Source organism: Myotis daubentonii, chromosome 3, assembly GCF_963259705.1.
Source record: "Myotis daubentonii chromosome 3, mMyoDau2.1, whole genome shotgun sequence".
In the NCBI taxonomy this organism is placed as follows: Eukaryota; Metazoa; Chordata; class Mammalia; order Chiroptera; family Vespertilionidae; genus Myotis; species Myotis daubentonii.
In genome coordinates this window covers 54,381,504-54,404,419 of record NC_081842.1, presented here as the reverse complement: position 1 = coordinate 54,404,419, position 22,916 = coordinate 54,381,504, and the positions used below count along the sequence as shown (strand labels likewise).

At 42.0% G+C, this 22,916-nt stretch overlaps 1 protein-coding gene and 2 pseudogenes across 8 annotated transcripts in view; 2 read left to right on the top strand and 1 right to left on the bottom strand.

Annotated features, from left to right (window-relative positions):
- Window positions 1–4,551: 4,551 nt before the first annotated feature.
- LOC132230279 (phosphatidylethanolamine-binding protein 1-like) lies at window positions 4,552–5,481 on the top strand (annotated as a pseudogene).
- A 6,104-nt stretch (window positions 5,482–11,585) lies between these two features.
- The window catches only part of WDR53 (WD repeat domain 53), a 30,821-nt gene continuing 19,490 nt past the window's right edge, over window positions 11,586–22,916 (bottom strand). For 3 of the 8 annotated variants that reach the window (XM_059687528.1, XM_059687529.1, XM_059687527.1), the window contains exons 2-3: window positions 20,245–20,738; window positions 11,586–12,210 (exon numbers count right to left, since the gene is read on the bottom strand). In XM_059687528.1, coding sequence (XP_059543511.1) covers window positions 11,608–12,210; window positions 20,245–20,724 — 1,083 coding nt within the window. In that variant the 5' untranslated portion in view covers window positions 20,725–20,738 and the 3' untranslated portion in view covers window positions 11,586–11,607. Of the gene's footprint in view, window positions 12,211–20,219; window positions 20,739–22,663; window positions 22,718–22,916 lie in introns of those variants that run through there. The other 5 variants (XM_059687532.1, XM_059687533.1, XM_059687530.1 and 2 more) reach the window with 4 other exon arrangements.
- On the top strand, window positions 16,199–16,400 carry LOC132231981 (small nucleolar RNA U3; annotated as a pseudogene).

The window sequence follows — 22,916 nt, the reverse complement described above, 5'->3', positions numbered from 1 at the left end:
AGAAAGAAGTGAAGTATGGTAGCAATCATCTCAGGTAGAAACTATAGTTTAACTCTAACCCTGCTGTTTGGCTTAACAATAGAAAAGTTATTTTGATTTTCTGAATTGTATAAATCACCCCATTCGATTGAATGCCTTATTGATTGTAATGTGAATATCCCATTGATTGTGATCTTACTGGTTTTAGAAAGCAAATTCCTCTGTACCTGGGAACCAGGACAGCACAATTATCCCAAGACCCGAGGGTTCCAGATAATGTTTCCCTGTCGACCCAGCGGTCCCAGATAATGTGTTTCTGTCAACTCAGCGATCCAGAGACCCAAAACTATAATTAACATGCTTAATTCTGCTTCTGTAAACTGCTTTTTTGCGAACCAGGTTCCTCATTCCAAACCCTGGGATGTAATCAATACCTTTGTGATCTTTGCCTATAAATCTGGTGGTGGGCATGGGGAGGGCACTTCGAGATTTGGAGTGCATCTTAAAAAAAAAAAAAAAAAAGAACAGTATGCTATATATGCCAGGTCCCTTGAAACATATGCTGTACAGATGTTCTTTCCTGCAGTGACTGTGTCAAGCAGCAAGGATGGACTGGCTTCCGTCCATCCCTCCCTCCCAGGTCTTCACTACCCTATTGCCTGTGTCCATGGGCTATGCATATCCTAGATCAGCGGTCGGCAAACTCATTAGTCAACAGAGCCAAATATCAACAGTACAACAATTGAAATTTCTTTTGAGAGCCAAATTTTTTAAACTTAAACTATATAGGTAGGTGCATTCAACTTTAAATTCACGGTTTTTGTCTTCCGTTTTTCTTTGCTGCCTTTTTTTTTTTTTAATATATTTTATTGATTTTTTACAGAGAGGAAGGGAGAGAGATAGAGAGTTAGAAACATCGATGAGAGAGGAACATCGATCAGCTGCCTCCTGCACATCTCCTACTGGGGATGTGCCCGCAACCCAGGTACATGCCCTTGACCGGAATCGAACCCGGGACCTTTCAGTCCGCAAGCCGACGCTCTATCCACTGAGCCAAACCGGTTTCGGCCTTTGCTTCTTCTTTGAAGCCATCTCAAACAGGGCACCTAAAAAAAAATGTTTCATTTTGTAATAATAAAGCCACCAACACAAAAGAATTACAATTCTTAAATTGATGACAAAAATACCTGTAGGATTTGCAGCTGGTTGGAAAAATACAGGTAACTTTATGCTTCGAGTAGGTCCTTTCGTCACCCGTGCGCGATTTGTGGACACGACTAGCACTCACCACTGCACAATGAGACTGCTGAGTGACTGGCTCACTCAGCTCCTGCATGAATCACATACACCCCCCCCCCCCGCCCCGCGCTGCATATCCCATGGCCCTCCTGCGCAGCGTCTCTGTCCAACCAACACCCCCCACTTCTTCTAACGCCACTTCTTTAAAATAGACTCACCCAGGCCGAAAACCGACTTATGCGCGTGGGCCACGAAGTTTCAATCGCATTGTACGTGCGTGCCCGCACATGGTATTTTGTGAAAGAGCCACACTCAAGGGGCCAAAGAGCCGCATGTGGCTCGCAAGCCGCGGTTTGCCGACCACTGTCCTAGATAATAAAAGCCCAGCGATCATAATGGCAGAACAACTGCTTGACCAGTCACTATGAGGTACACTGACCACCGACAGGCTCTGACTTGCCGATGGTGAATGGGAACCGGGGTGGGTGGCAGGGGATGTAGGAGGCACTAGGCCAAGGCCCCTGCCTTGCTGGTAGCCCCACACACAGAGGCAGCAACGGCTGACCTCTCAGTCCCTCTCCTGGCCCTCAGGCTCCCATGGCCAGATGGCGAACAGGGAACCGGGGTGGGTGGCGCGAGATGGCCCTGATTGCAGGCTCGGCCTAGGGACCGTACCCATGCACAATTTTGTGCACCGGGCCTCTAGTAAGTATATAACTTATTTGGTTTGTCTTTTCCAGTCCCCCTAACCCTACATCAGGGTATATCAATCTGTTCCATGCCTCCATGCTTCTGGTCTTTTGTTGGTCAATTCATTTTGTTCATCAGATTCTACAAATAAGTGAGATCATGTGATATTTGTCTTTCTCAGATTGGCTTATTTCATTTAGCATAATATTTTACAGGAATATTTTAAAAAAATAATAATGGTTTCCAAAAACTGAAGTATTTACAAACTTAATGTCGGTGATGCTGTGATATAAGAAATTTATATTTGGTCTTTGTCATGGTTCTTGGCACAGGGCTTCTAAAACACTTGTAACTTTCTAAGTGATAAGAACAAAAGGGACATCTTTTGTTATGATATTTGTTTCTTTGTCCCCAGCTCCAGAAATAGGTGAAAGGAGCATCTTTTATTATAATATTTGGTTTTAATCCTCCAGTTAAAAGTAGCTCTGAAATGATCAAAATGAAAGGAATGTCCTGTTATTCATAACCAGCCCCTTTCAAACACACCCAAGTTTATATTAATGAGGCAATTTTTAGAAAGCCCCTAAGGATGTAGGGCTGGTTGCCAGAACCTCATGATTAGAAGGTTGGAATTTTCAGCCCCATCCCTGAACCTCTGGGAAAGGGGTCAGGGCAGGAGACTAGGTTAATCACCAGTGGCCAATGACTTTATCAACCATGCCTACTGTAATGAAGTAGCCATAAAAACCCAGACCAAAGGGGTTTGGAGAACCTGAAGTTTGGTGAACAAGAACACATCCACATGCCGAGCGGGTGGAGTGCCCCCAATCCACAGGGACAGAAGCTCCTATGCTTTGAACACTTCTAGACCGCACCCTATGCATCTCTTCATCTGGTTATTCATTTGTATTCTTCAATATATCTTTTGTAATAAATCAGTAATAGTAAGTAAACTGTTTCCTTGGGTTCTGTGAACCATTCTAACAAATTATCAAACTTGAGGAGAGGGTCATGGGAACCCTTGATGTACAGCCGGACAGTCAGAAGTACAGGTGACAACTTGGGACTTTTGATTGGCATCTGAAGTGGGAGCAGACTTGTGGGACTGACCCCTTAACCTGTGGGGTCCAAGCTAACTCTGGGCAGTTAGTTTGAAAATTGGGTTAAATTGTAGGATACCCAGCCAGCGTCTTCTGAGAACTGGAGAATTGTTCGATGTGAAAAACCCACATATCTGGTGCCAGAAATATTGAGGGTGGAGAGGAAATTATGTGTTTTCTTTTAATGACTTATTACAAAGTGAATACACTCATGTAACCCTAACCAAAATCAAGAAACAGAATATTACCAACTTGCCAGAATTGGCATATGCTGGAGACCAAGATCAACAGTAATTGATATAAATGTGAGGAGTCTGGCAGAAGGCTGACCAGGACTCCGTTTGATATTCACAGGGTGAATATCTACATTTTATTACCTGCTGCTGACTCAACGGCCTAAAGCAAACTCTCCCAAAATCTGACAATCTTACTGTTTACTAAACATTACCATTGATATGTCTGTCTGCATTCCTAAAGGCAATTGTGTATTCTAGCTAATAAAAGCAGCTGGGAAAGGAGCAACGGAGAGAACTTGACTTCCATGGTTAAGTTGTCCTCTGGTTCCCCCGGTATTCAAAATAATATTTCGCCCTAACCGGTTTGGCTCAGTGGATAGAGCGTCGGCCTGCGGACTGAAAGGTCCCAGGTTCGATTCCGGTCAAGGGCATGTAACCTGGGTTGCGGGCACATCCCCAGTAGGAGATGTGCAGGAGGCAGCTGATCGATGTTTCTCTCTCATCGATGTTTCTAACTCTCTATCACTCTCCCTTCCTCTCTGTAAAAAATCAATAAAATATATTTTAAAAAAAATAATATTTCGTCTTGTGTATCATTTGTGCACCAGCCCTTCCTCCAAGTCTTTGAACCGGCGAAAGCCACGCTGGCCGTGGACTCTCGCAGGCATAGCCCCTGGGACTCTTCCTAATCATTGTTCTCCTTACCTTCCCAAAAGATAACCACTATGTCTCATTATACTAGTACATTAGTTATTAGTTTTGTCTGTTTTTGAACTTTTTGTAAATGGGATCAGGCAGTATGTATTTTTAACGGCTTTATTTCATATATCACACAATTGACTCATTTTAAATATAAATTTCAAGAGGTTTTAGCATATTTACCATCACCACAATCACTCCCCATTCCTTCCTAATTCCTTTTCCCTGTCACCAGCACTAGCAACCATTTACCTACTTTCTGTTTCTATAGATTTGTTTATTCTGTACACTTAATATAAATGCATATATGCAATGAAGGCTGAAATATAAGTGAGCTAAGTGTTCATCTTAGGATGTTAGAAAAAGAATTAAACCTAAAGATGATAGACTGAAGGAGAAACAGAAAGTAGCTAAGTAATAGAATTATCGAAGGCAAACATTGGTTCTTTGAAAAGGCTATTACTATTGAAATGCTCCTGGGGAAAAAAAAGAAAAGAAAAAAAAAAGACATGCTCCTGATAAGACTACTAAAAGTGAGAAACCAGATAAGCAATAACAGGATCGAAGAAGAGGACATCACTATACATGTAAACAGGTATTAGAAAACTAGAAGGGGTCTCCGGCCTGTTTGGGAACCCCTCCGAGTCGGGGCTGTTGGCCTGAGCCTGGTTCCCCTGCGTCTCCCCGGCAGTCCTCGCTCGGCCGCGCGATGCCGGTGGACCTCAGCCAGCGGTCCGGGCCCTTGAGCCTGCAGGAGGTGGACGAGAGTCCCAAGCACCCGCTGCAGGTCAAATACTCCGGGGCGGAGGTCGCCGAGCGGGGCAAAGTGCTGACGCCCACCCAGGTTAAGAACTGGCCCGCTGGTATTTCATGGGATGGCCTTGATTCAAGTAAACTCTACACCCTGGTCTTGACAGACCCAGATGCTCCAGGCAGAAAGGACCCCGAATTTAGGGAATGGCACCATTTCCTGGTGGTCAACATGAAGGGCAACGACATCAGCAGTGGCACCGTCCTCCCTTATTATGTGGGCTCTGGGCCTCCCAGGGCACAGGCCTTCACCGCTACGTCTGGCTGGTTTGCGAGCAGGCCAACACGGTGAAGTGTGACCAGCCCGTTCTCAGCAACCGATCTGGAGACCACCGTGGCAAATTCAAGGTGGCATCTTTCCGCAAAAAGTACGACCTCGGGCCCCCAGTTGCTGGCACTCGTTACCAGGCGGAATGGGATGACTATGTGCCCAAGCTCTATGAGCAGCTGGCCGGGAAAGTAGGGGAAAGCCAGGAGACAGACATCGCCCGGGGCCCCAAGCAGTGTTCTCAAGTTCAGTGATGCCTGTTGATTTCTCCTCTTGCCTGTTCCCACTCTCACAGGCGAAACCTGAGCAGATAGAGCTGTAGGGTGTCTTTTCCTTCTACCTGTCCTTTATAACTGTACAGGGCCACACACCCTGGATTTATGTTTTGATCAGATTTGAACTCCATTTTGGGGGCTACTTTGGTACTATGATGTGGTCATCAGATTGTTACTATAAGAACCCAGAATTTACAGGCGTATCCTCTGAAGAGCAGCACTGGACAAGCGATCGGAGAGTCCCTTTCCTGCTGAGCTGCAGGGCTGGGTGAGGGGCTATCTGAAATCCGTTAGTCTGTGCCTGTTCAATCTATCACTCTTCCTTGGTGTAAAAGCCAGTATAGAGTTGCTAAATGTTGTTAATTCTGCTATTTGCTTACAGAAAGAAAAAAAAAGGAAAACTAAAAGGATATATTTTTAAATAAAGTCACATTTTATTGATTTTTTTAGAGAGAGAAACATCAATCAGTTGCTTTCCTGCACACACCCTGACCAGGGAACTAACTCATAACCTGGGTATGTGCGTGATTGGGAATAAAACTTGTGTTCTTTGGGTGCATAGGATGATGCTCAACCAACTGAGCAACACTGGCCAGGGCTAAAGCTAAGAGGATATTATAAACAAATTCATGCAATAAATTCGAAAATCTATATGAACATCCAGGTGGCTGCATATACCAAGAGTTTGTTCCTTTTTATTCTAAGCAGTACTCCATTGAGTGGATATTATCGAAGTTTATTTAGCCATTAACCTGTTTAAGGAATCTGGGCTGATTCTAGTTTGGGGCTATCAGAAATAAAGCTGCTATAAATATCCATGTACAGGTTTTTATGCGAACATATGTTTTTTTTCCTGGGATAAATACCCAGGAGTGCAATTGCTGGGTCATACAGTACTGGCACGCTTAGTTTTATAAGAAACTTGCTAACCTCTTCAGAAAGGCTGTACCATTTTACATCCTCACAAGCAACAAATTATAGATCTAGTTCTCTAATCCTTACTAGCATTTGGTGTTCTCACCATTTTAAAAAATATTAGCCATTATGACAGATGTATAAATCAATAAAAATATATAATCCAGATTTTTAAATATTTTTGAAGGGTGAATTGATCTGTAAATATTTTTATTTATTTAAATTCTTTATTATTGAAAGTATTACATATGTCTCCTTTTCCCCTCATTGAGCTCTCCCTGGTCGCTCTTCCCCATCTGTAAATATTAAACCTCTATAACTTGTACTGATTCAGATTTTTTAGAGGACCCAGGCATCTAGATATATATTTTTAAATCCATACCTTAAGACACACTTATTTAAAAAACAAACATTTTTTATTGATTTCAGAGAGGGAGAGGGAGAGAGAGCTAGAAACATCAATGATGAGAGTCATTGATCAGCTGCCTCCTGCATGCCCCAGGGGATCGAGACCGAAACCCTGGCACGGAATCGAACCGTGACCTCCTGGTTCATAGTGAACATTTAACCAGTGAGCCATGCCGGCCAGGCTGGATTTCATTCTTGATCCCAAAGTCTCCTATTGATAATGTGACTAGTTTCCCTACCTAGTTACCTTAGAATTTATACAGAAAATTCATGTGCTCCTCTAGAATACCTTCTTTCAGAGCAAGCTATTTGTTCCAGCCTTGCTGTTTCCCTACGCTCCCCAGCAACATCACTCCTAGTCTTAACAGGAGATGCTAAAGGCCACTAAAGAGGATTTCTGAGACATTATTGACAAGTCCACGCACTCAAGCTTCAATGCTGTGTATTTTTAAAATAAAAAATTATTAGACTTCTAGGGTTTATTATTTTTAATTATTATACTAAAATTACTTTAGTATAATGTTGCTTTAATATCAAACCCAGTATTAGGCATAAACTTCTTAGAACTCTTATGCAACTATAAAATCAAAACAAATCTACATATTAAATACAACCCAAATTACAACTAATAAAATTGTCAACATTAATGTATTATGATGGCTGATGCTGTTTTGCTGATACTAAATCACTTCTCACATCATGGATTTAGCATTAACTGCTTTAAAGGTTCTTTTGAATTTGGCAAGTTGATACTACCTTGGGCAGAGTTATGACTCATATACAACTTTTCTCTAAATGACTTACATCCATCATTTGGTTTATGCATTGTTTGTAAATTTTAGATTAAAATAAATCACCTGCCATTTATTTTAAAACTTTTATATTTTGAGTTTTTTTCAAACCAAAGATACCATATAACATGTCATACAAGATAAATTCTTCCTATTACTTTTGCTACTGCTATTGATGAGTAGGAAATTGATAATGGGACACTGGGGAGAGGGTTTATTGACACTTTTTTTGAGTGACTCTATTGGGTTTGGGGGACCTGTGTCTGCCCAGTTATAACTCGTTTGTATTATTTCTAATATCCTAAGTTAAAAAATTTTTTTCTTAGTCTTCACTCAAGGATTTATTTTCCCATTGATTTTTAGAGAGTGGTTGGTTGCTTCCCACAGATACAACCCAGGTACCTGCCCTTAAGCGGGAATTGAACCTACCACCCTTCGGTGTACAGGTCGGTACTCTAACCATTTAGCAACACTGGCCAGGGCCTAACTTTAATTTTTTAAATTCATTAATGAGAGAGAGAGAGAAGTTTGTTATTCTACATATGTATGCATTCTTGGTTGATTCCTGCATGCCCTGATCGGGAATCAAACACTCAACCTTTATGTATCAGGACAATGCTCTAAGCAACCGAGCTACATGGCTAGGGCCTAACATCCTATTTTAAACTACAAAAATAAAGGGTGGAAAACGCATTAAGTTGTAAGTTTGGAAAGAGCACCAAGACACTTGTCTTGAGACTTACTTTTATAACAGCAGCCTTTAAAAAAATCAGTTTAAGGTGTACAACATATTGATTTGATAGTTATATTGCGATGATTGACATTGTAGTGTTAGTTAACACCTCTACATAACTTCTAGTGTTAGGAACAATTAAGATCTTAACCTAGTCTCAGCAAGTTTAATACTTATAATAGTTTTTTTTGTCTATAACCACTGTACTGTGTTTTAGGTCTCCAGGACTTATTTACTAGTTGCAAACATGTACCTTTAAACATCTTTCCCATTCCCCCCCACCTGAGCCCCTAGTAACCACTATTTTACTCTCTGCTTTTATGATTTCGATTTTTCTAGATTTTACATGAGGTGTCATACAGTATTTGTCTTTCTCTGACTTATCTCACTTAGCATAATGTGCTAAAGGTCTATCTATGTTGCTGCAAATGGCAGAATTTCCTTTTTTCATGGCTGGATAGTACATGTATTCCATTTGTGTGTGTGTGTGTATCACATTTTCTTTATTCTTTCATTTGATGACAGGCACTTAGATTGTTTCCATATTGTGGCTATTAATAATGCTGCAATAAGGGGAAAATATCTAATACTTGCAACAATTAGGATTTTTAAAAAGTAATAAACATGGGAGTGCTATGTCTCTTTTTTAATATATATTTTTTATTGATTTCAGAAAGGGAGAGGGAGAGATAGAAACACCAGTGATGAGAGAATCATTGATTGGCTGCCTCCTGCATGCCAGGAATGTGCCCTGACCAGGAATCGAACCGTGACGCTCAACCACTGAGCTACACTGGCTGGGCCATATGTCTTCATTTCCTTTGAATATATACCAAGATTGCTGGATTGTTTGGTAGTTTTAATTTTTTGAGAAACCTCCATACTGTCCTTCACAGTGGTTGAACCAGTTTAAAATCTCACCAACAGTGCACAGATGTTTCCTTTTCTCCACATGTACACCAACACTTATCTTGTCTCCTTGATGGTAGTATTTTTACAGGTGTGAGGTAATAATTGGTCTTGGTTTTGATTTGCATTTCCCTGATGATTAGTGATGCTCAGTACCTTTTTATGCACTGTTAATCATTTGGATATCTTCTTTGAAAAAATGTCCTTTTTTTCAGCTTAAGATTTTTTTCTATTCAGCTGTATGATTTATAAATTTTGGATATTAGCCACTTATCCAGTACATGGTTTGCAAAAATTTTCTCCAATTTTGTACGTTGCCTTTTTATTTTGTTGAAAATTGTTTCTTTGGCCCTAGATGGTTTGGCTCAATGGATAGAGCATCGGCCTGCGGACTGAAGGGTCCCAGCTTCGATTCTGGTCAAGGACACATGCCTGGGTTGTGGGCTCGATCCCCCCACTAGAGTAGGGGGCATGCAAGAGGCAGCCAATCAATGATTCTCTCTCATCATTGATGTTTCTCTCTCTCTCCCCCTCTCCCTTCCACTCTGAAATCAATGAAAATATATTAAAAAGAAAATTGTTTCTTTGGCCGTGCAGAAGCTTTTAAGTAGAGGTGTGCAGGGGGCAGCTCGCTCTCCCTTCCTCTCTAAAAATCAATAAAATATTTTTTAAAAAATTCTGCTCCTTTGGTTGGGATATGGCCTATGTGGTTAGTGGTGGTGATAGTAGGGTACCTTGTTTACTCTTCCCACAATATCCCTCTGGCAACTTACTTTAAAATTAACTTGATAAAAGGAACATTAACTTTAGCCCAGTGGAAGGGGCTATCTTCCCCACTGGGAGCACCCCACAGGAAGAGGGTTGGCTACAAAGGAAACCCACTTCTGCTCAGATCCCTGACTGAGCCACAAAGGCCTACTTGGCCCCAGACTTTCACCTCCATAAGCCTTGCTCAAGGCTTAAGGGCCTGTCTTCTGCAGTTGTAGCTCCTATCAGACTAGTGAGAGAGGGTGGTATTAAGTCACAACTGGGTGGTCAAGAGCAAGAATGTGAATTATTGCTAAGTTTCTTGGATATGATATCAGTATCTACGTTTTCATTAAAAAGTGGCATATCAAAAAAATAAATAAAAAGTGGTATATCCCCTTAGGGGTATCTAATTTAATCCCTTCACTTTCAAATAAGGAAACTAAAGCCCAACATGGCCAAGAAAGTTGCCTAGTCTTGGGATTAGAATCTTCTTTCTTTCAGTACTCAAGCTAGGGTCCTTTGTCAATAAATTTTTTAGGGCCTAGATATTCTCCTTTCTTTAAATTCCAAGTGAAATCACTAAACAATATTTACTGATTGCCCAATTAATGGACTCCTTTAGCTGTAAGTTAAACAAATCTAGCTCAAATAGCTTAAGCTTTTTTTTTTTTTTTAAAAAAAGAGGCTCCAGGAATACACTTGTTTTAGGCATGACTGGTTCCAGGCTCAAAATTACTGTGAGGATTCTACCTCTTCACCTCTAAGAAAACTTTCCACAAGGAGGGGCACCTATAGACTAATATCAGTGTAGCTACCCCAGTAGTACATGTCAGCTATCATTAGACTTCTTAATTATGTGAATCAATAAATTCCTTTTTATTCCCTTAAACTAATTCAATTTTGAATTCTGTCATTTGTAACAAGTGTTTTGACAGAAATGAAGCTTATTAAAGGGTTCTCCTTAAACAAGGATAATGGTAACCAATCAGATTCTCTCTTTAAAACTTTCAATGTAAGAGTAGGATGTATAAGCAGAAGTCGAAAGAACATGCAAGGAAGACAGCAATCCAGGCCATGAAAAGTTTACTAATGATACTCTCTCTATCTTGGCCTCTACTTTCTACCTTTTCTGTCTTTTTTCTATCTTATTATCTTGAGCTTATTTGTGACTTCGGTTTATTCTTGGTCCTACCTGCATCATGGCCAGGATTGCTGCAAATATACTAAACTGATTTGATTCTAAAACCTTCTTCTTAGAAATAGCACAAGGTAAATTGTCACTAAAGCCTTCTAGGCTTTACACAGAACAAACAATAACAAGTTTCCTCTTCCAGCCTGGTAAGGCTCCTCATAGCATCCTAGAATCCAAAATAACTATGTTCTAACTAGTGTAGTGACCACATTTGGGTCAGGATGTGGGCTTCCCTGAGGTAGGAGACTTAACAAGACAACTGAGATCCTTTGCAGGCAAGTAACTGTATCTGCAAGTTTCCTGGGTTTTCAAGTTACTTAACATCTCTAAGTCTCAATTCTTGTGCCAAAATAAAGGGGGAAATCATTGATTTGGAATAAAAAATGAAATATATGTAAAATCACTGGCATATGTTCAGTACTGAGCTAATGTTAGTTCCCTTCCCCTAAATTTTAATGTCACTCACTATATGAAGTATTACCCAATTGTCTTCTTTTGCTCAAATGTCTTAAAATTTATACAATGGAATGGTATTATTCTACATATGACAAACAGTTTAAACAAAGAAACAAGACTTTTAAACCTAAAAAGTTGACTGCTTATTCAAATGTTTTTATTGGATTGAAAATTCATTTAAGGGATACACAGATATACAACTAGTTTGATCAGCTACTAATATATTTTGGCAACCCTTTATTTTTGTACTCAAGAGCCAGTTCACTTTTTCTCCATGTTCAATACTTAGCTTTGGTAAAATTTTGCCCTGTTCTTCATGTGTTACTGAAGTATTAGTGTTTCCACCCTGGTTGGTGTAAGTTGCCCTTTTAGTGCTTTTCCTGTGGGTATGTTTTGTAGGACTCTTCTGTTTTTTCTCAACTTCACTGCTTACATCCCACATCATTACCTTCCCATCATTCCCTCCAGTAAGCAGCAAATAAGATTCTGGCAGGAAGCAGACCTGGGATACTCCCAAAGTGTGGCCCTTAAATCCCAATTCCTGTTCACACTTGACTCCCATTACCCTAAAGATTCGAATCTTTCCATCTTCTGCACCACAACTAAAAATATTGCCACACGATGCCACAGACACAGAATGGGCGAGAGCAGGATTTAAAAGCTGACCCGGTGACTGTGAGCTCTCCATTTCTTCTGTTTCATCCTCCTGTAAATTTGTAATCCAGAGTGGCCGGGCTTTCTGAAGGTTCCACAGCATCACCTTTAAACAAAAGGATGTTACACAGTCAAATAAAGTTCTAGCCATCTTGCTAAACTACTATGCTTATTCTGCTTCTAATAAAATCATCAAAATAGTCTGAGATTGATTAGTAGGATATATTTCCAGCAATATTAAGAAAAAATTTAGAGGGCACTACAAAATGGCAGTGGAATGCTACCCTGGTGCCAAAACTAGAATGCCAATGGGCAGTACGATAGAATTTAGAAAACAAGGTCCTGAATAACTTTCGATTAACCAGACTATTAAAATGTAATCTAAATTATTAAGCAGTTGCCAGTTTTCTTTAGGTCATTCTACCCTCTCTGCAAATAAAATTAAAGATTATGAAATTTATTAATCTTAGTCTATGCTGGTTACAAGTAAAAATCAACAAAATAAACTATCTGGATTTTCACTGCAATAATTTGTATCTGGAATGTTTTCCTTTCCTTTCCCATTACCCAAATTATCCATTCTAGGGGCTTAGCTCAAGTCCCTGTCTCTGCAAGCAGGCTTTCCTCACTATTCCAGCCCGCTTTTCTCTTTCCCATATTTAATTCCTATTCTATTAACTAACATTAATAGTTTGTCAGTTTTTGGAGATTTAATACATCTTTGCTAATGCTTAGTATAATGCCTGGAAAAGAGCAGAAATTCCACACCTATATGTTGAATAATTTGACATCTTGGTATATTTGGCTTTTTGTTGTTCCCTACCACGATCTCAGACCTACTAAATTTATTTAAATGAAGTGCTAATTAAAATGAAACAGTAAGGTTTGTGAATTGATTTCACTCAATAGTGATTCGTTTTCTCCCTGCAGTAACCAATTTGAAAAGGAAAATATTTTTAATACTTTTATCTAGTATTATCCCTGAATTATGACTCACAATTTAAAATGGATAGTAGGGTAAGCAAGACTTTGTTTAGATATAGTCAAAACCATAGATCTAGCCGAAACCGGTTTGGCTCAGTGGATAGAGCGTTGGCCTGCAGACTGAGGGGTCCCGGGTTCAATTCCGGTCAAGGGCATGTGCCTGGGTTGCGGGCACATCCCCGGTGGGAGGTGTGCAGGAGGCAGCTGATCGATGTTTCTAACTCTCTATCTCTCTCCCTTCTTCTCTGTAAAAAATCAATAAATTAAAAAACAAAACAAAACATAGATCTGAATTGATAAGATTACTACTGCTGATATTAAGAATTTGGTTTTCTACTGAAGGTTATCTTCCATCAAGTCTACTTTCCAAATAAGTGAAATAGAGTAACATTTATTTTCTACTTCTCGTAGGAAAAGAACTGAAAATCCTTTTGGATTGGATTTATAACATTATACTAAGTGGACAGTATTTGCTATTAGGGTGAAGCCAACAGACTAATAAAGTAACTTTAAGTAAAATAAAAAAATATCAGAAAATATAACAAAAAATGAGTGAGTACTAACTAAAACTTGATGTCAAAATAATCTCTCTCTTGCCGAAACCGGTTTGGCTCAGTAGACAGAGCGTCGGCCTGTGGACTCAAAGGTCCCAGGTTCGATTCCGGTCAAGGGCATGTACCTGGGTTGCGGGCACATCCCCAGTAGGAGGTGTGCAGGAGGCAGCTGATCGATGTTTCTCTCTCATCGATGTTTCTGACTCTCTATCCCTCTCCCTTCCTCTCTGTAAAAAATCAATAAAATATATTAAAAAAAAATAATCTCCCCCCCCCCCCCCCCCAAAAAAGCCTGGCCAGCATGGCTCAGTGGTTGAGCATAGACTTATGAACCAGGAAGTCACAGTTCAATTCCTGGTCAGGGCACATGCCTGGGTTGCAGGCTCCATCCCCAGTGTGGGGCATGCAGGAGTCAGCAGATTGGTGATTCTCTCTCATCATTGATGTTTCTCTCTCCCCCTCTCCCTTCCTCTCTGAAATCGATAAAAAAAATAAATAAATAAAACATATACACACAAAACAACCAATAACAAAACAAAAACAACAAAAAAAAACCCCATCCTGAACACAGGAAAATAAACATTCCAGAATCTGCTAGCTTAACTGTACTGGCAATTACTCCCAAGTTCTTTCTCACACAGGCCCCATAATATCTGGATTATATTTATTATCCTCCTAAGACATCCAAACATGAACTATACCCAAAGTGTTTTCAGCAGCTTAAACATTTTTGTATTAACTAAATCATCTACATGTGTTAATAACCATCCCAGTTCCTACCAATTCAAGAATCATTTCCAAGTATTGAAGATTCCCAAATTGTTCCTGTCTGTACATTCTCTTTATATTTCTTTGTTCTTCCTAACTGCTAAAGATTCCAAGGTGTTTTACAATTTCTCAACCACCTGTTCAAGCTGTATCACCTAAGTAGGAGAACTAGAGATAATGAAGAATAAAAAAGTACAAGAGTTTGGGTGTAAAACAAAAACAAAAACAAAAAGATCTGGAGGTTATCTATACTAATAATAGAGGAATATGCAAATTGTCCAGGACACTGTCACAGTAACAGTAACAGTAACAAACAGCAGGCTGCACGGGGCAACCAGGCTGGCAGGGGTGTTAGTGAGGGACAACCAAATGACTGAACAGCAGGCTGTGTGGGGCTACCAGGCTGATGCGGGGGTGGGGGGGGGGTGGGGGGGGAGGAGTTGGGGGCGACCAGGCCAGCAGGGGGTGGGGGGCAGTGAGGGGTGACCAGGCCAGCTGGGGGGGCAGTTAAGGGCAACCAGGCTGGCAGAGGGGGGCAGTTGGGGGTGACCAGGCTAGCAGGGGGGGGCAGTTGGGAGTGACCAGGCCGGCAGGGGTGGGGGCAGTTGGGGGCGACCAGGCCGGTGAGGGGGGTAGCAGTAAGGGGCAATCACACTGGCAGGCAGAGGCAATTAGGGATGATCAGGCTGGCAGAGGGGGTAGTTAGGGGTGATCAGGCAGGCAGGCAGGTGAGCATTTAGGAGCCAGTGGTCCCAGATTGTGAGAAGGATGTCCCAGGGATCGGGCCTAAACCCACAGAGGGATCCCGGATTGGAGAGGGTGCAGGCTTGGCTGAGGGATGCCCCCCCTGCCCTGCACGAATTTCATGCACTGGGCCTCTAGTAGTCCTATAAAACATTAAAAGGGAGAGAAAGTGGACAACTGGCCAATGTTTAGAAGTGAATGCAATCATATCAAAATGACCCTGCTCAAAATTACTCCCCCTACAATAAAAACACACATGCACACTATTTCTTCCCCTACAAAAACCATTTCTTTCCACATAAGAGATTCATTTATCACTTCTCAGCCTTTTGGCTAAAATCAAGTGTAAAGATTAATTTTAAAGGAAAAAAAGTCTCCTCCATCATCCTGATCCTTGTGTTAGTACTAATGACCTGTCAAACTCCAGAAACAAGAACAACCATTCCAGGTGTGGATATTGGGGGGGAGAGGGGAAGAGGGGGGAGTCATATATACTATAGAAATATATGATGGTTTCAGATTTCCAAAGAAAAAACTATTTCATTCTTTTTTTTTCTTTCATTTTGACTTTTAGAGTACAGTACGTCATTAAAGCTGGGGATAGTGAAACAAGGGAGGGCCTTGGATAGAAGCAGCATTAGGAGAGAGCCTAGGTGGGCTGCTTTGGTTCTCTAAAAATGTTATAGGAAAGAAATGAGCCTAGGTGGGGCTGCTTGGCTCACTGGAAAGTCAGAGAAAAAGGGGCTTTGGAGACAGGTTTGGGGGGTTAGCCTGGGACAAGCTGCTGCTGCCCATTGTTCCTGTAGTTGCAAGTCTCATGGGGTCCCCTAGATTGGGAGATGCACGCACTGAGGGAAGAGGGGAGCCTGTAAGGGAAGAAGAGGGGGAAGGGAAAGACTGGAACATACTTCCAGTGCTCCTGGATTGCGAGCATGCCTATTTAATGTTATTCTTTATACCTTCACATACACTATAATTATTATTTGCATCTAATATAAAACTAAGTGGTCTCAAGTGTCTTAATTAATCACAGTTTGGACTCTCAAGACTATACTTTCAGGGATCATTTCTACAGTTCGTTACTAAAGAAGTTTCTCTGAACATGTGGAACACCTGAAACCATGAGGAGGAGGTGCAGCGTTCTCTCCTGAGTGTGAAGCTGGCTTTTGATGTTGCTTTTGCAATGCTATTTTCCCATTGATGACCGTTCTTCTCTTCCTTTGGGAGAGCATGGGGTTGGAGAGTTAAACAAACAAATAAATCTCTGACTCTCTGAGTATGCTTTGCCTAATTACTTAAACCTATCTAAATCAAAAGATATAATTTTTATAATTTCTATAATAACAAGGATAAGTGTGTTGAACATATTTACTGTGAGTGGTAGTAATGAAATTTCTGCCTTGAGATAAAATACATTTGCTCAGAGAGAAGTAACTCAAAATTAACCTGGTAAGAACTTCCTCCCAATATTATAACTATACTAGAAGCCCAGTGCACTAAATTCATGCACTCAAGGGGGTCCCTCAGCACGGCCTGTACCCTCTCACAGTCTGGGAGCCCTCAGAGGATGTCTGACTGATGGCTTAGGCCCACCACTGCCGCTGTGCTCACCAGCTATGAGCCTGGTTTCTGGATGAGCAGTGCTCTCCCTTTGGGAGCACACTGACCACCAGGGGGCAGCTCCTGCATTGAGCATCTGCCCCCCTCGTGGTCAGTGCGCATCATAGCAACCAGTCGTTCTGCTGTTTGGTCAATTTGCATATTAGCCTTTTATTATATAGGATTCTTAGACTCCCCTATAGGCTGGATAGTCTTAAAGTATAAAGGAGAATCAGGTTTTAAAAGGTAAATTGTGGAAAAAATTAGAGTTTCACCTTCAGTAAGGAAATAATTTCTTAAAAGCATGGTTGTGTTGTCTTAGCCACTATTGCTATATCACAACCAGTGCAAAAGGTAATCTACAGTGAACTTTTAACAATTCTTAGCAGTCAAGCAAGGACCTATGCCTCCTTGTCATAAAATATTTATTTCTTATACTGGTCTCTAGCAGTTGCCGCTACTAAAGCTTCCTACCTAGAACTGGATGCAAATGGTAAATTCTGGATGCCCACACTTCTTTTCTCATCTGAAGAATACAGGTCATTTTGCATTATTGCCATGCCTAGTCAACACTAATAAAAGAGAAAAATGGTAATTGGCGTACGAGCTACCCTTTTCATTGGCTAATCAGGGCTATATGCAAATTAACTGCCAACTAAGATTGGCAGTTAACTGCCAACAAGATGGCGGTTAATTTGCATATGTAGGCACAATGCAGGGAGGCAAAAGGGAAAGCAGGAAGAAGACCCCTGCCACTGACAGTGATCGGAAACCCAGGGGGGAGCTAAGAGCTGGGGGGCAGGGCAAAGGCGGCCTTTGCCCTGCCCCCCAGCCATGATCGGAGAATCAGGTGCCTTTTCCGCCCTGGCCAGTGATGGAGCCAGCGATGGGAGCTGGGCACGGTCGAAGCTGGCAGTCCCAGGAGCTAGGGGTCCCTTGCCTGGGCCTAAAGTGAAGCCCACGATCGTGGGGCCGCTGCAGCTGTGGGTCCCCGCTGCCCGGGCCGAACGCCTCAGCCAGAGGCATCCTGCAGGGGCAGGGGCGGAGCCCGCATGATCGCAGCGCCCCCCACTGCCACTGCAGGTCCCCGCTGCCCGGGCTGGACGCCTAGGCCAGAGGCATCAGGCCTGGGCAAGGGGCCGATCCTGCGATTGGAGGGTGATGGGGGTCAACACCTGAGGGCTCCCAGTATGTGAGAGGGGGCAGGCTGGGCTGAGGGACCCCCCCCTCCCCCCACACCCAGTGCACGAATTTCGTGCACCGGGCCCCTAGTAATTAAATAATGAACCAGTGATTGAAAACTGATAAGAGGACTAGTCAAAGAGATACTGTACAATCTGCCTACTTAAAACAGATATCCACCTGGTTGTGTAGATCTTTCTGCACAACCAAGTAGGAAGATTACCACCACTACAGTAGAAAATCGTAGGTCTTAAAGGGCTTGATCAAGACCTAGGAGTAGAGCCCCAGCCAGTGTGGCTCAGTCGGTTGGACATCATCCCGTGTAGCAAAAGATTGCTGGTTCGATTCCCAGTCAGGGCACATGCCCAGGTTTCAGGCTCAATCCTCTCACATCAATGTTTCTCCCCCTCCCCCTCTCCCTTCCTCTAAAAATCAGTAAAAATATTTTTTAAAAAATAAAAAAGACCTAGAGTGGAAAAAGACTTTAGAGGTTATAGACTCACTGTGCCCAATAAGTTTAGAGTAATTCTAGATAGGTATTTTGGGTAGGACAATTCTTCACTGTTTAGGGACTGCCGGACAGCCACTGATCTGCCTACTAAATGCCAGCAGCCTGAGAGAGGGGAAGTGGCAGTCACAATGACAACAAAAATCAGCTTCATCTATTTCTAAATTCTGAAGGGGTGAGGAGGGTAGAGGGGGAGTAGCAAAGATCACTGGCCAAGAAGGTGGAAAGACAAAATATTTGATGTGATTAACAGAGTCACAGAGTCTCAGAAGAAAGATACTGTATATAGTTGAAAAAGTAGATGAAATGCCTAGAATAGTGGTGGGCATATAGGTCATTTAATAAACAATGGTTCTTTTTCTGGAAGTGATGTGTTCCCAAACCAAAAACGTTTTTTTACCACATTATTCATGGTATTCTGCTTGAAATATCATGCAGGTAAAATATAGGCTTTGGAGCCAGAGAGACTGCGGTTTGAATCCCAATTCATACAGCTGTGTGAACACTAAATTTGAATCTGTTTCCTCATGTATAAAAAAGAATAGCTATCTAGCAGGGCATAATTAGAATGAAAGCTAATATATGTAAAACACTGGCAAGTACTAAGTGCTCACCAAAAAGAAGCCATGATTATTTTCATTCTGGTGATATGAGATTTACTCTCAAGAGAAAGCACATCTGCTATGGGAAAGTTCAAGCTATGTGGCTATTTGAAAGCGTTGTGGTTTTTTTTTCAATCCTCACCTGAGGACATGCTTGTACTAATTTTAGAGAGGAAGTGGGGGGAGGGGGCGGTAGGGAGAGAGAGAACGAACGAACGAGAAAGAACACAGAGAATATTGATCGGCTGCCTCCCATAAGTCCCCTACCGGGAATCAACACCTTTCAGTGTACAGGACAGTGCTCTAACCAACTGAACAACACATGTCAGGGTGAGAGTGTTTTCTTTAATTAAATCAAAAATATGCTTCCCTATGACTTCTATTTAGACCAGCATATTCCACTTTTCCCCTCATGAAAACCAAAATTTAAATACCTACAGTTCCAGACATAATGGGGTTTCTAGATATACCTACTCTCCTCTGAATATGAGCTAATTTGTGATGTTCCTTTCAAAACTCAGCATGAATATAATGCTTCAAACCTGGCCACCAATATACAATATGCAATTAACATACTCCAGAATTTAAAAAAATATATATTAATTTACTGATTTCAGAGAGGAAGGGGGAGGGAGAAACATCAATGATGAGAATCATTGATTGGGGGCCTCTTGTACACCTCCTACAGGGGACAGAGCCTGCAACCTGGGCATGTTCCCTGACCAGGAATTGAACCGTGCCCTCCTGGTTCATAGGTCAATGCTCAACCACTGGGCCACACCAGCTGGGCAATGCACCCCAGAATTTTAAAGTAAACAACAGATCCACCCTGGCCAAACAAAAACAAAATAAAACAACAGACCCAGTCCCTCCAACTTTTTTTTTTTTTTTTTTTTAAGAAAGCGGGTGATGAACTCTTCCTTCAGCATGCCCCTTTTAAAAAAATGTTTAGAATCAAATATTTGAATTCTCAGATATTAGGAATTAAAACACAGAGAAAAGACTAAAGAATTAACGATTACTTTGTGAATAAAATCTAATAGGCTTTGTCAAGTTAGCATAAAATATGCGTTAGAAGTAAAGCTTATGGCTGTTAGTAGAAAATAAAAAATTCAAAGATATATATTTAGTCTGATCAATTTGATTCTGCTAACAAATCCCATCTAGACATTACCCAAGTATTCTTTGCAAAGCATCACCTGCATATCCAGTCCACATGACACCAGGCTCTGAGGCCTTTGAGGCCGAAAAGCCACAGAAGAACAGATGTTGGAATGTCTCCTCAGCGATCTGCTAACTTTCTTATTTTCCAAGTCTAGGATTTTGATTGCTCCAGAGTCATCAGCAGAAGCCAGCAGGTTTTCGGTTTCATTCAATGAAAGGCAATTGATTTCTTCTTCATTCACATGAAAATGGTCCAGGGAACCTTTGAGGGATCTGACATCCAGTATGCTAATAGTTTCTCCATGCGAGGCATAGAGCTTGGTGGGGCAGGAGGGAGAGAATAAGACACAGGTAACGTCATTGGCCCCTTCAAAGCGTGTATGTCCCAATGGAGTCCCATCTTCACCCCAAGCCATGAGATCTCCACCCTCTGCTCCAGAAGCCACTAGCCCTTCTGAACTTGCATTCAGGCAGAGAATAGGAGAAGAATGTCCACCAATCCACTTGACAGCCATAATGGCTGAGAAGACTGTGAAGGAGGAAAAAAATATGTTATATTTTACTTAAGAACTTAACGGTAGGAGACAAATGCAATAAGTAATATTTCATTTAAATATTTTTAAAAGACATCTAAACAACTCAACAACAAAAAGAAAACTGAAGAAGTCTATAAAAGCCTAGCTGAACACAGGATTATGGGCACAACAGGCTAGAACATGCTGAAATGGGCTTCCCTTGCAACCAGGAACCCAAGTAAGCCTGGTTCTCCAGCCTTTGGTGTGAGGCTCACATAAGAATAAATACTAAAGGCCTAACCCGTTTGGCTCAGTGGATAGAGCATCGGCCTGCAGACTGAAGGGTCCCAGGTTCGATTCCAGTCAAGGGCATGTACCTTGGTTGCGGGCACATCCCCAGTGGGGGTGTGCAGGAAGCAGCTGATCGATGTTTCACTCTCATCTATGTTTCTAACTATCCCTCTCTCTTCCTCTCTGTAAAAAATCAATAAAATATATATAAAAAAAGAATAAACACTAAATATATTTATTTTAAATTAGGAAAAATTCTTTTTAAGAGAGGGCTGCACAACAATCAGGTTTATTTTTTATCAGAATAATGTTTTAGAGTGTGTGCTCTGGAACTAGAGTCCCCAGGTTAGTCTCTAGCTAGATGACTTTGGGCAAGTTACAGAACCTCTTCTCTGTGACTCACTTTCCTTCTCTATAAAAATGGGGATAATGATAATAATGATAACACCTATTTCATAGAATCAGAGAGAATTAAATGAAGTAATCTATGTAAAGCACATAAAATAGTGCCTGGTAAATAATGAGTGATCAACAATTACCATTATGCCTTTTTGCATTTTTATTAAGCTGGTCAAAGTGGCATCATATATATTAAACCAATGGTCCTCAAAGTATGGCCTCCAGACTAGCAGCATCAGTATCACCTAGGAACTTGTTAGAAATAAAAATTGTCAAGACCTCTGAGGCCCACTGAATCACAAACTGGAGTTGGGGCCCAGCTATATTTTTAACAAGCCCCCCAGATTATTCTGATGCATGTTAGAATTTGAGAACCTGTACTACACCAATCATCATTTGGAAAATTGGTTAGAAATGCAGACCCCTAGGTCTTAGCACCAGAGACTAAATCAACAGAATATTACTTTTATTCTTGAAACCTTTCTGCTTGGTATTATTCCATTTTCTGGATAACTAGAGGCCCGGTGCACAAAAATTTGTGCACTGGGTGGGGGGGGGGTGTCCCTCAGCCTGGCCTGTGCCCTCTCGCAGTCTGGGACCCCTCGGGGGATGACCACCTGCTGGCTTAGGCCTGCTCCCCAGGGGATTGGGCCTAAGCTGGCAATCAGACAATCCTCTGGCAGCCCGGCAGCCCTTGGGGGATGTCCACTTGCCAGCGGGGAGCAGACCTAAGCTGCAGTCGGACATCCTTAGCGCTGCTGAGGAGGCAGGAGAGGCTCCCACCGCCACCGCTGTACTGGCAGCCATCAGCCTGGCTTATGACTGAACTGAGCTCCCCGACGTGGGAGTGCACTGACCACCAGAGGGCAGCTCCTGCATTGAGTGTCTGCCCCCTGATGGTCAGTGTGTGTCATAGTGACCAGTCATTCCCAGTCTTTCTGCTGTTAGGGTCAGTTTGCATATTACCCTTTTACTATATAGGATAGAGGCCTGGTGCATGGGTGAGAGCTGGCTGCTTTGCCCTGAAGGGTGTCCTGGATCAGGGTGGGGGTCCCGCTTGGGTGCCTGGCCAGCCTGGGTGAGGGGCTGATGGCTGTTTGCAGCTGGTCACACCCCTTCAGGGTGGGGGTCCCCACTGGGGTGCCTGGCCAGTCTGGGTGAGGGGCTGAGGGACATTTTCAGGCTGGCTGGCGACTAAAGCTCCCAGCCTCTCCTTTTTTTCTTTTTTTTAATTCTGGGATTTATTTACCTTCTATAATTGAAACTTTGTTGCCGTCACTAGAGCTGAGAGCCGGCTCCTGCTCGCTCCAGCTCCGTGGCAAGGAGGTATCTGGGGTCTGCTAGCTTCGATAATTGAAACTTTTTTTTAAAAAAATATATTTTATTGATCTTTTACAGAGAGGAAGGGAGAGAGATAGAGAGTTAGAAACATCGATGAGAGAGAAACATCGATCAGCTGCCTCCTGCACATCTCCTACTGGAGATGTGCCCGCAACCCAGGT